This window comes from Phoxinus phoxinus, assembly GCF_949152265.1.
Source record: "Phoxinus phoxinus genome assembly, chromosome: 1".
NCBI classification, from domain to species: Eukaryota; Metazoa; Chordata; class Actinopteri; order Cypriniformes; family Leuciscidae; genus Phoxinus; species Phoxinus phoxinus.
Window position 1 is genome coordinate 30298880 of NC_136876.1, and position 14135 is coordinate 30313014.

The 14135-nt window shown below is 37.9% G+C and overlaps 1 protein-coding gene across 7 annotated transcripts in view; it reads right to left on the minus strand.

Annotated features, from left to right (window-relative positions):
• Positions 1-368: 368 nt before the first annotated feature.
• septin9a (septin 9a) overlaps positions 369-14135 on the minus strand; it is a 75316-nt gene continuing 61549 nt past the window's right edge. For all 7 annotated transcript variants that reach the window (XM_079625600.1, XM_079625604.1, XM_079625603.1 and 4 more), the window contains 9 exons: positions 12902-13102; positions 8789-8917; positions 8554-8635; positions 8082-8219; positions 5617-5734; positions 3986-4081; positions 3806-3902; positions 2473-2524; positions 369-1775 (listed from right to left, as the gene is read on the minus strand). In XM_079625600.1, the coding sequence (XP_079481726.1) occupies positions 1643-1775; positions 2473-2524; positions 3806-3902; positions 3986-4081; positions 5617-5734; positions 8082-8219; positions 8554-8635; positions 8789-8917; positions 12902-13102 (1046 nt within the window). In that variant the 3' untranslated portion in view covers positions 369-1642. The remainder of the gene's footprint in view (positions 1776-2472; positions 2525-3805; positions 3903-3985; positions 4082-5616; positions 5735-8081; positions 8220-8553; positions 8636-8788; positions 8918-12901; positions 13103-14135) is intronic.

Genomic DNA, 14135 nt, shown 5'->3' on the forward strand with positions numbered 1-14135 from the left:
TGAGAGCATGTTACACTGAATTAGAAAGAAACATAAAACTCGAGAGAAAAAAAAGAAAGTAAAATAAATTGTGAAAAAGTGCCCTGTTAAAACGCCATATAATCAGTACTGATCCAGATATAAATATAAATTTGGCTAAAATCAAAATAATGCATCTAACAATGAATATAAAATAACCTTGTTAATAAGTTTTTATATTCTGGTTGAAGACCAAATGTCAAAATTATATGGTAAGGTAATTTAATGGACAACTTAATTTAGTACCTATGCAAAATAATATCATGGAGTGGAAAACCCATTATTAATCAATAAATCTGTCCCAGGACCACATCATTTGAGCAATTACATTTATAAAAAGAGTCAAAAAAATAATTTACCATTCAAATCTTTATTTCCTTAAAATAACAGGATATCAAAGTTATTTGTGTTACTCTGAATACCAATACAAAAATGTAATCACTATGAATATACAGCACAGTACAAAACAAAGATATTTTCCCAATGACGAGCATTAATAAAGGGGTTTGCAGACAGAACAAAGCCTGAGGAACTCATCAGACGTGGCAGGCAGCTTTAAGGCACACAGACATCTTGGCACTTTAAGTTTCCTCTCCTCTAGGCTAAGACAAAACAAGAAACCTAAACTGACAAGATTTCCACATATTCAGCATGACTGGAAGAGAACGAGGCGTTCTGGAAGGTTTAAGATAAATGGCAATGAATATGGCCTGATAAAAACAGTGTACCAGGTGGACAGTATACACACAATTAAACGATTCATTAAAATACATCAAACACACTGCTATTCTCTGTCCAGTTCAGGTCACATTCTGCAAGAAATAAGATCGTCTTTATAAATTATGAGACAATCTCATTTAATCCATATAAATACTATTCAATTTTGGATAATCTTTCCAACACAACTCTCAAATCTCTATGTTTTTATATGGTACTGGGGGTCCAATGAGTCAATATTCCTGTAATTATTTGCACAGATTTGATGAAAACATTAGCTGAAACAATGGCACACCAGGTTCTCCACAATGCTGCAGGCAAGTAGTATTTGCTTTGTATGTATAGACATCAGATATCCTGTAGTTTTATAAAGTGGAATGGAAATTTAAAGGTGGTCCCACTTTAGCGCTGGGTTCAAAAGATGACTTAGCCTTGTCTCTTATCGGTCTCGCTCAAAATTAAGCATAAATATTAAGAGAGCATTCGACGAATCACATAAAAGGAGCGTTCGGAGCATTTTCCTGTAAAATAATCATGGCGACATTGAAAGGAAGAGTGATGCTGCATGTGAAGAGCTTTTTGCATAGCTTGACCAATCAGAAACTGCCTCGTAATCAACTTCTGCACGCACAGACCTGAAGCATCAACAGAGTGAGTCAAATGCATGCAGTATATAGAGAAGCTCTTTAACGGCTGTATTTTAGACCAGTGCAGATGGCTTGAGGGTTTAAGAGCACTGTGCTGGAGTTTCTTGGAGGTAAAGTCATTATGTGCTTCTCTTGATAGACCTCTTCACCTCAGGTACATGGCTGATTGAAGTGGGTGGAAATGAGTGTAAGGTGAATGGAGGGTTGGGGATTGGAGAGGAGTGAGGAACAGGAGCGTAAGGGTTGTTTATTTCGGGGCGCTAGATTTCGTGGGAGGCCGGATGGTGCTTGCCGAGGCCGTTTGCCTGAGTGTTATTCTCGTTGAGCCGACGGACGCGGTACATCTCGTAGTGGATGCTGCTGGTGATGTCTTTAATGTTCTGCATGTGGGTTCTGCAATGAGCCAATCACAGAGTTATGATGATGAAAACAAGCCCAGCACGTCACGAACACTTTCACTCAGAATTAAAGTTCACATCAACATGACAATTATTTAATGACCCTCAAAAAGGGTCCAAACCCATATGACCTACTTTCATTTGTGGAACACAAAATAAGCAAAACATTTTGACCATACAACGGAAGTCAAAGGGTGCAAAACAACATTTGGACTTTCATTGTATGGATATGGATATTTAGTTTTTCACAGAAGAAAGTTATACAGGTTTGGAAAATGTCCCGGGAATGTTTGATTTTAGGTTGCCAGTGATTTTCCGGTCATCTGTAAGTGCGTTCACACACATCCCGGTAAAATCCCGTAAAGACACGTGACATTAGGTTGAGACGTGTAACGTACATGTCGAAAACATGTACACTAACGCATCGCGTACCGCTCGCCAGCTTTATGGAACGGTACGCGATGCGTTAGTGTACATGTTTTCGACGCGTACGTTACACGTCTCGTGTCTTTACGGGATTTTACCGGGATGTGTGTGAACGCTCTCACAGATCCCGGAAAATCACTGGCAGTGTGAATGATCCAAAATCAAAAGATCCCGGGACAAATCCCAGGTCACATTATCCGTGTATTTTTCGGAATCTCTGTGTAAAAGGGGCTTTTGTTAAACAAGCATAGACTTAATCCACTGACCTTATAAGGAGGTCCCGCAGGTAGGCAAACTCACAGTGGGCAATATTCTCAACTATAGACAACAAAACGCAACAGACAGAGTTCAAAACAGAAGGTAAAGAGCACTTATTACACCTATTTGAAAGTTCTTCCTCTTTAGCCAATTGGAGAAACAAAAAGCAAAGATCACTTGTTCACAAGGTAAAGCGGTGGACAGAGATAAGACAACCACCCCAGTCTCTAGCAATTCCATTTAAACCGAAGCCTTCCTGAAAGATTACCATGAGAGCTTGACAAATGCCTGGATGTGAAAAAATGTTTATGAATTATAGATTATGTCAAACTCCATGAATGAGACAGAGAAAGCCACCATGGAGCAGACATCCAGTACAGGAAATGAAAGGTTTTCAAAGAGACTTTAATAAGAGGAGTCAAGCTCTTCAAAAAGATTACAGGATAATTACAGAGTCATTTGACTCTCAAAAACAGCTCACCAAAAATTGAAGAGTTTTACTTTGTGAGCATCTAAGCACATCGACCGCCCAGATACATGTAGTTACTATTCAAACAAGGCTGTATATTGCTCTACAATAGACCCTTTTCACATTTCTCAGAAGCAGAAGTCGTCAAACTTCTTTAGCGATGAATGGAAGACGATAATTTTGATATTTGCATTTGCTCTAAAAGCAAAAGAGAAAAACTGTTTCCACGAGTTACCAAAAGAGGGATTGATTACAGCCGTTAGAAGAGAGCAAGATGTCAAATTTGCCATCAGTCCCTCGGCCATTGTATTAGGAAAACTCTCGCAGCAGCATTCATTTTACTACTATAATTTTTTTTTGTCATTTACTGACAAGGTAATATAATAAAGAATAGCGTTATACATGTGTGTAATTAAAACAAATAGCAAATAAATAAAATATGACCAGATTTGTAATGTTGATAAATGGAAATGCATCATCACAGTCCGTGAAAAAGACAATAATATAATAATTCATATACAAAAAAATATGACATTTACAATGATACAAAATATTTATATTCAACATATATGCTATTCTTTTGATCTTTCTATTCATCAAAGAATACTCAAGTAATAATGAATGATTATTTGTGAAAAAGGCATGTTAACAGTCCAGCGGCTTGCTGACACAGTCAAAATGACGCACTCATACTGTTCTTCTGAGTGGGTCTTCATTTGATAAGGCTTTCTGAAGTTTGACTCATTTAGCCGTGTCTGTGGTTAATGAGCTCCCTTGATGTGCTTTTGCAACGTTGCTGTCTGCATAGTCCTCTAATCACTTTCTCTCTCTCTCTTCTCTAAAGAGGTTTAGAGACCAAAGAGTCACGATACCTTCAATAGTTCCCCATTTTGTTTTTCTTCCCAAGAGTCTTCTCCCATTGACCTGGTATTCCTGGTCACTTCCTACTACTGCAAAAGGAATCATCTCCTAAGGGTAAAAGAAAGGATACAGATAATAATCGCAATGTGTTTAACAAACTATGGATGCTTTTCTGTGTAGTGCAAACTCACTCTTATTTTCTCATTGATTGTTCTGTCCTCCGCATCCTCATCGAACTCTTTCTGTGGATAGACGTCAATCCCATTGGCTCGAAGCTCTTCCCTGATCTACACAAAATGAAAACCATCAAGTGCTTCAGGAGAAAAGTACAAAATGGATAAAGAAAAACCATGTTGTCTTTAGAAACATTGAAAATCTTTAATACCTCAATATTGTGACATTCAAATTTTTTCCATGAAAGTTGAACTAAGAAACGCTTTTGGAATCGTTCAGGAGATTTCTCCAAAACAGAGAAAGATCCATGTCTGTGCTCCAAACAGCATGTGTTCTTCCTGTAAGAGGCACGCCACCACAAGCACAAGGAGCCGTTGAGGTTGGCGAGCGCTTCCTTACTGCTATGTGAAACGCCACTAACAACCCCAGAACAGATGTTTCTTACCTACACTTCATCATACCACGTGTCATCTCAGCTTCATACCACTGCTCTAAAACTGCACAAACTCCACTGTGGCTTTGTTTCAGAATAATCAAAAAGTCCTTTTTTTTTTCATCCATATTAAGTAATCCACCATCCCGACATAAATAAAACTGCATTAGTGCTTTCACAGGGAAACAGTGTTTCTGTAGAAGCTTTAGACACAATCTGCAATTTGGAAAATCTCCTAGAGAAGAGAAAGACTCAGTTTGCCAACTACAGTAACAGCATGACAGCCTTTACCAGTTCTTTCACACATCAATGCATGGACTTGTGGCATTCATATTATCCAACCGGGGCTCACTGCACAAAGATGCACATTGTATTTTGTCACGGCCCTTCATAACCACGAGCTCTACTCAGATGTAAATATTAAGGATGGCATCAATTTCAAACCAATTTAAGCCTGATTCAGACTTAAGAATGTTAACAATCAAGAGGACTGTGCAGGATAGATTTCATTCACGGACTTTGCAAGCACAGATTTCACAGGACGTTTCAGAGTGGTATGTTTTTTTAATTTTTTTATTAAGACTGCATTGTTTGGGGTTATAATGTTCAGGAACAATGTTTAAAATACATTTTAACCACTCTTAAGTTTGTCAGCCTTAGGAAGCTTCTCATTGACATCGCGACAACACTGTCTTCTACAGTATAATGCAGTTTAGCCAGGCCTCGTCCCCCTTTTTTTGCGTATTCCGTGGGTGGGGGTTATTTAAATGAGGAACATTTTGACTTTATTAGATCGGGGAAAAACGTGTTGTAGTCCAATGAGCCTTTTGTTGTAGTTTGTGGAAAGTGAGTTCTGTTAAATAAAGTATCTCCATTTGGAGTGGACTTGAGCTTTGTAACCTTGCAGATATTTTTCATACTCCAAATTAGGACAGGGCCATCCTGACATTTTAATTCTAAAAAGACTTAGCAAACACTGGTTTCCCACTTTATGTATGAATGGAGTTTTTAAATAAATTAATAAATCTGGACAAAAAGTCATGTCGTTTTAACAAAGACCAGCAGTACAACATGGCAGTCAGTCAAAATAATGGCTTGTTCTACAGTTAATAGTTTGTCACAATTGAAAAATAAGTATAGTGGAACGATTTTTAACTTTATAAACAAGAGAGCAACAACATTAAGCATTCATCTATCTGTCAAATTTTAGCTCACCTTCTTTTTGAAGAAATCCCTCTCCTCCAGAGTCAATGTGTCAGCCTTAGCAATGACAGGAACGATATTCACCACCTTGCTGAGACGTCTCATAAACTCCACATCCAAAGGCCTGAGACTGAGGAAATGACAGGAAAAATAGATGTATAGCGAAACCTACATTACTGTTAACAGGACCGTAACTTAACCACCAGAGGGCGAAAAACACCCCAAATGCACATGCTCTAAGATATGACATGCTCTAAAGATGCTTGTGGATGACAAGATTATTCAAACAGAAGGTGAACGGAGACCTTTGAATGTGAAACGAAAAAAGTTAAAAAATAAAAAGGCATACAGATCTCCTGCCAGAGTGACTGTTCGAAATTAGCCAAGTTGTTCAAAGCCAGAATGCAGCTTCTGGGAGGAGACATCTGCAGTGTTTGACGGACATGAAACAGTCAGACATTCACAGCGGGCCACACAAGGCCTGCAGCACACACTCTGGGGGCATCAGGACACAACAAATGAGTGTGTGGTTAGCATGCGAGTTCAGAGTCCTTAGATCTCTTTCAAAATAAGTTGAATGGATGAATGAATACATGTCTCAGGGGTTTTAGTGACATGGACTGTTAAGAGGAACTCAAACAGCTTTGTTCATGTGCATAAATGATGTGCCAAGAAAATGCATGGAATATAAATGCATACACTACCGTACAAAAGCTTTGGGTCACTAAGATTTTTGTTTAAAATAAATAAATAATTTTATTCAGCAATCTCTTTATTTATATCTCAAATAAATGATGTTGAACTTCCGATTCATCAAATGATTCTAAAAGATGCAAGCTTAAATGGTAAGCAAAACTGTTTTCAACATTGAAAACAGCATATTCAGCTGAAGGATCATGTGACACTGAAGACTGGAGTAATGAACTCCGCTTTACCATCACAGGAATAGGTCACATTTTAAAATATATTCAAATAGATATTTTTTATAATTGTAATAATATTTCGCAACATCACTCTTTTACTGTATTTTAATCAAAGAAATTCAGCCTTGAGAATAAAGAGCCTGCTTGTAAAAAGTTTGTATACATTTACTATTTTTCAAGGGAATTTCAGATGTTGGTTGACAACATTATTATTATTTATAATAATAATAATTTATGAAGCAGATATCAATATTTTGGTCTAAACTCTATTTAGGTGGCCTGATTCATACTTGTTAGTCCAGAGGCTCTTAATATTTATTCTGCTGCACTATCAGATGTTGGTCAGACAGAAAGCATCCCTACTAATACGGGTCCCAGCATCTGTCAGGATAACGGTGTATACTGTATACACATTTAACACATACATTCAGTATACACATTTTATTTGGAAGGTTGCTACAAATTCTTCTGTAGTAAATGAGAAATAATTCAAAATGTCTGGAGACTCATGCTGTCCAACAACATCTAAAAACACACCAAACACAATGATTATCCATCAGAGACAAACAACAGAACAGACCACCCACTTAATTTGGCACAAAGATGTTATTAGATGTAAAAAGGAAATCTGCTAATGGTAAATAATGACTTCAAATCCCTGATGTAAACAGTAGCTGCTCAGGAAGGGAAAGAATATTTCATTCTATAAAATGTTTTAATATCCCAAAGAACCATGTCCTGAAATTAAGTATAAAAAATGCTGTTTGGATTGCTAAATGTTTCTGTAAGAGTCGCATTGTTAAAAACCTGTCCTTCCAGCCAGAGGTCAGGCAGTAATGTGTTATACAAGGTCTTGTAAAAATAAGAAGTGTGGTGACTCTACTCAACATCAATTTTACAAGGATAACTTGATACTTTAACTGCACACACTCATAGATAAAAAAACGTGAATTTGAAGCTGTTATTTATCATTTCTGAAAACGTACGTTTCTAATAAGTAACTAGATAAGACCGTATTGGTGTGAGTGTGTCTAGTTTTTGTAGAACAAAACGTCAAAGTATCGACAGGATATGTGAACCACGGGCTTTATTTTATTCAGAAATCGAAAAACACCATTATAAAAACAGGTTCTGACGTCATACTTGCACCACTTTATAGGCTTATTTGGTGTTCAAGAAACATCTATTATTAAAATCAATGTTGAAAACTAACTATTGAACATCAATTCATTCTGCAGGAGAAACAGTACTGCCCTCTGGAGGCTCTGACTTTCTTAACCATCATTTTCCACCAGTTTTCTCCCTTACTAAACATAAACATCATTAGGCAGACCACATTTGAATAAATGCACGCATGTACAAAACTTATTCATGCTAACACAACTGATATTAGTTACTAGACATCAGGTATATGCAGCACAAGGCTTTCAGGGTGATCCTTACACACAGTTTGAGTATTCAAACACACAACATGACATGCAAACACATCAGTGTTTAGGTAAATCTGTTTCAAGATCATAATGCCACTTCTAAAAAGTACAAATGTTTACTAACCAGTGTCCTGTGGGTGGTATGAAGTATATGCAGCAGTGCACTCGTGAGTCTGGGATCCTCTTCTTCCTGTCAATATTGATCTCTTCCTGCAAGTACTGCTCATACTGGTCATTGATGAATTTCATTATGGGCTGCCAACTGTTGAATAGAGAGAGAGAGAGAGTAATGTAATGACTTTTTCCCTCAAGTGTCTCTAAGGGCATTTTCACACCTGGCTCGTTTGGAGCATTTGTTTCAGAATCTGGTGGTTGGGTCACCATCACTTTGATGGTTGGAGATGTTTTATTATTCTGTTCTGCATCCAAGCATGGCTCCATAAATGGACACCATTACCATTCCAGAACAAAACTATACCGCCAACACTTAACAGAACTGCTTTAGACTGTCATTTATATTTCACAGAAGAGTTGCTGACTAAACTGATGAATTGTACAGCATATTAAAACTGAGGTCACAAACAAACGGTCTTTACCAATTCTCGTTATTGATCTGGTCGCCAAACCCTGGTGTGTCTATGACTGTCAGCTTCATTCGAACTCCTTTCTCCTCGACATCTGAAATTAAATTAATATATTTTATAGCATTCCAGTGAGAGATTACATGCTTTGAACTCAAGATCAAAATGTTTGAATCGCCATGCACAAATTTATGAGTGACACGCTAATGGACAATCATAGAAAATAGAAAATTCAGCTGTACAGCCTTACCATGACTGATGGACTTGATCTCGATGGTTTTAGGGATCTTTTCCTCAGCCGTGCCCAGGAAAGACTTACGGCTCACCTTAGACTTGAAGAGCGTGTTCATCAGTGTGGACTTCCCTAAACCACTCTCACCTGTACACATGCAGAACAATACACATTACCAACCCATTAACTAAAGGCTGCAATACACTACACTCAATTTGCCCAGAGTTTTGCCCTCAGTTGATGTCTGGACGAGTCAACGCTCGCTGCCGAAAGTCAGAGACATTTTGCTGATTTTGGGCAGTCAGAGTTGACAGATTTACCCATAGTGTAAGTCTATCCAGTCTGAGGGGTTTGATATATTGAGCCAATTGATATATTGAGTTAAGAATGACTTCACAGTTTGATGTGGGGGTTGTGTAGAGAAAGCCACTGTTCAAAAATGTCACATGGCATCTCGGCTACATTGTGCCATAAGGCACGTGGGAGACTCTGCAGCCAGCTGGAAGAAGCTTCAATGGTTTCATGAGACCAAAATTGAGCCATTTTTTTTGGCCATCAGACCAAACCCCATTTAGAGCAAGCCAAACGATGCCCATCATAACAAACACACGGTAAAGTGTGGTGGTGGCAGTATCATTCTGTGGGGATGAAATAAGATGCTTGCACATCAACACAAAGCTACGTAACAATGACTTAAAGCCATAAGAGTCAATAATATTCATAGTAAACTATGTCGAGTTTTAATTATAATCTATTAGTACGCTTTCAGTGCTTCCCATTCATTAATTAGACTGTGACGACCCGAAAATATATTTCAACTCCTCATAACAACATAAAAGGTCTTTAATGTCGTGCTTTGCGCCATTGCTGTCAAACAAACTAAAATCGAAAGAGCGATAAAGCTGTTTGCGCTACTCAAAGAGAAGTGCACACTTCGCCCACGTGATCAGCACTTGATCAGCTCCACAGGTTCAATTCTCAATACTGATTCACAGTGAATGAACGTAGTGAAGTCCATCTGTGCATGTGCCGAATTTATGTGTGTATTTGGAAACGCAGTTACGGGTTATTTTCACATTTGTTGACGATTACAGTGTTTCACTACATTTTTAATGAGATGCGTTTGTAACCCCCTTTTTTTTTGGCAAAATAAAAGCTTGACTGCAGTTTCCGTCTCACGTTTAACTCTTGCATGTATAGAAATTAGGACAAAACTAATTATAAAAGTTGAATTTATTTTTCAGTGCATTTGTTTTACAATATATGTCCATTACTATCATAGTAATCATATTATAACAATATTATTGCGGTTATTGCCAGTGCCACCCACCACAGTTTCGCAAAATCCTGTGAGAAACACTGAACAACTTGTGGGCAGGCTTTAGCATATGGATATTATTATTCTTTTATGTCATCTTGGCAACCAAAGACGAGTTTTAAGGGATACAATTATTGACAGGGGGGCTTCAAAAGAATAATGCACTGCAAATGCAATTATACATTTAATCATTGTCACTGTCAAGCAAAATAATAATAAATAAATTCAACGTAAAACATTAAACCCCGAAAACTTCCAAGGAAGTCGAATATTGTTTATATACCCGTTAGGTCTTATTCATTCAAAGATCATAAGTGATGCTTCCACTCAGGCTGTCCTGTGGTTTGAATGAAACTATCATTCCTTTGGCTTTTGATAACAGGAGCTTGTGTTTAGCTGTGGTTTTCTTTACCCCTCCGCTAGCCCACATCCGTCAGCCTTGGGTTCATCACTAAAGTAATGAGGGCCGGTTCCTTTCTGCACGGGGCAGGGCTGCAAATATTCTCTCTCTAAACACCGTCATCCAATCCCACCGCTAGGGGTGGGCAATATGGCCAAACAAATTATCACTATAAAATGTTTATCTGACATTGGATCAGATGTGCCTTCCTAACCCCATATACTGCCTAAAAAGGTAGCACTTTTCAGGTTTCAGACACCTTCTTCAGGAAAATGTGATGGAATGAGAGACAGGAGTCAGAATAAACGGGCTGCAGCTGGGAATGGCAATGCTGATCCCGAGGGTTGGCTCTCTCCGCTCTGACTGGGTTAAGTCAACAGCAGGTTGGGCCACATTTACCCAAAGAGCCACATGTGAGAACCCAGCTGCAGCCTTGCACAAATACAGGTTCATTTTGCTGTCTTCAACAGAGCTCGTAATCATTTTCTCTTGTAAACTCCATATAAATCATCAGAAGTTTAATAGAGGAACGTGTCTTCTGGGACGCTAATGCTGAAACAGAAAAATACCACCAGGTGATGCCCTAAACACATTACTCAATACACGTCTTTCCCTAATGTACATTCTTATTTCCTCATTTCAGACTTTACCGGTCTCAAGTTATTAACCCATTAACCCATTTTTATAAGCAAACTGTAAGACTTCAGCAACTTCATGTTTGCTCTGTGATCAAAAGCAAAACAAACAACAGTATAGTTTTGGCTCTAAAATCTCATTGGATGAGCCACATCCATAATGCATAATTGTGCATGCATGATTGCACATCAGTTGTATTGTATATTATTAATAATATTGCACCAAGTTGCTATGTTGCTTGGCTACCATAAGCAATTTACAGTTAGGTTAATGAACTGCAATACCAAACGCAAGAATTGTTTATTGTGAACTTTAATGAATGAACATTGGTTGGTTCTCATATTGCTGCAGAATTACTGCAAAAATATTGTGGCTTCTTGTGGCTTATTGCTAATTAGTTATGTTTGTAATGTAAACCTCACTATGAGCTCATTCTTAAATAGCTCAATTGCTTCATGTTCAACTTGATTTGAGTGATTTGATGAACAATAAATAAGGGTGAAAAATGAAAATAATCACACAGACTAATCTAGGGACTAGACTATCGAGTCGGGCTGTTCTTACTTGGCTCAAGCACTATAGCAATCACCCAGAACAATGGAGCTATGTTGTAGAAATGTGCTAAAAACCATAAGAACACATCAGACACAGCATAGCAACACCCTGGCAACCATTAATACAGTTGCGGCAACTTCTGCGCAGGTAAGCATTTCTCAGTTTCTTGTGGAAATGTGAAGATTGAATCATAATCAGCTGAAGAAAGAAATTAATACAGGTTTGGAACAACTTGGGGGTGAGTAAATGACAGAATCTTATTTTTTGGGTGAACTATCCCTTTCAGCGCAAACTTGCCAACACAACCCTAAAACAAATACTGACCGCTAACCTAAACTCTACAATGAACCTAGTATATCGCTGTTAACACATCCTGATGAACAGCATTACTGTTAGTCACTATCAGATCCATCTGTGTTTTTTCTGAACTCTGAGCTCAACATTTCCTGACAGGTGACTTGCGCTTAACTGGTTTGGGGTATTTCAGTCTCCTAAAAATAAATGTGTGGCCTGTCATGTATTGTTAACTATTACATTTTCTCTGAACGTAAGCTAACAACAAATAACACATTAAGAGCATTAGAAGAACACTCAGTGAATCAGTTCATGAGTGTCAGTTTAATTTCAGTAGATGTTATTGTTTCACTTTTGTAGATGCAAATCTAATAAATCTCATTATCATTAACACTGCATCTAATGGACTAAAATAAAACATTGATACGCTGCAATGAGCCAAAATAAAAAAAACATGAACAAATGCATACAGGCAAAAAATAAACTAACATGTAAGAACGAACATAAAAATGCACATGGAATAACAGTCTGACTTGTGGCATTTAATTGAGCATTGCTTATGAAAGCCTACGTGTATTTGCCTTGCGTAGGAGTGTGGTTGGAAGTGTTAATCTTTGATTACCATAAGCTTGTTTTATTAAAGGTTAAAGTAATTAAATGCATCTCTACAATTAGAATTTATGTCACTTGTACTTTATTATTTTTAAAAACAGTCTCACCAAATGCCTAAATAACAGATCGCTTTCAATAGCAAAGCTACAGTATTATTATAATGACCAATGTTGGGGGATTAAAATACAATTTTAGACTTTAAAATGTCTAAAATAAAGCTATTGAGGTATGAGCGTCACATAACAGTCCAATTATTAAATTAAAATGTAGCTGACTTGTATGTTCTAGATCAACGCTGGAAATGTTGTTGACTCACCCACTACCATGATGTTGAGCTCAAAGCCCTGTTTCATGGCCTTCCTCCTCATCTGCTCCAGGATGGCATCGATGCCCACGTAGCTAAAGTCAACGCTGGGTTTCTCCAGGCACATGGCCGGGGGCATCTCTTGTATAACAGACTCTGCCATGATGCTACTGCTGCTGCTACTGCTGCTGTAGCTGGAAATTACCTCTGACCCTGAAGACATGAAGAGAAGATACAATGAGGAGCTGTATATAATGTGTTTTGATTTAAGGTCATATGCACTCCACAGCAATCAACAGCATTCACCCTACAAGGTATTTTATAAGCGGAGTCTGATACAGACACTCTAGGAGAGAATGTGCTTCTACACGGCTGGACTATAGACATAATAAACAGGGAACTCATCTCCGGCCTGCAGCCAGCTAGCACATTTTTACTTCTCGATTTATACAAATATCCATTTATTTGAGGCTTATTATTAGGCCCAAAATGTTCTAATCTCTCTACAATGCATCCATCATGTGAAAGAGTCCCTTTCTCCACATTATATCTACTGACATTATTTAGAGTACAACAATCTTATGACCCCTCAGTGATCGGATCAGGTTGGGATCCCACTGGACTACAACAGAAGCCAAGGCACATTGTTTATAGATTATGATCAGATTGCTGAAACCACATTTGATCTGGGACATATTTTGACCACATTTAAATAAAGGTGTAAATGCAAATGCATTTTTATGAAGTGCTTTCAGCTATGCAAGTAATATGTAATACGGTTCCGCTGATAAATCACGTCACCTTGATGGACTAAGAAATGTGAGAAATCACTTGGAAAGCCTGAGGAGTTGTATTGACAGGAAATGGGAGAAAGAATTTTGAATGCATTCTTTCAATGTTTTTAAGTTCAGTAAATTACAGACACTGTTCGATTAACACAACCAGCATAAGTATAGCCAGTATGATCAGATCTCCAATACAATCATCAATCAAAAACTGGACAAGAAACGCATGCCAATTCCAGGTGAAAGGGCACCACAATGACAGTTGCTATTAATCTAGGTAATGTTTCAATATGCACATTTGAAACCAAAGGAATTACAATTGACCAATTCAAATGTCACCCCCCCCCATCCCCTCCCCATACGCCAAAATTGTGTAACATAGGACATTCACAAGATACGTCCCAAGAATTAGATAAGAAATACCTGATGTCTAAAACAAAACTCCCACCAGACTCCTACAT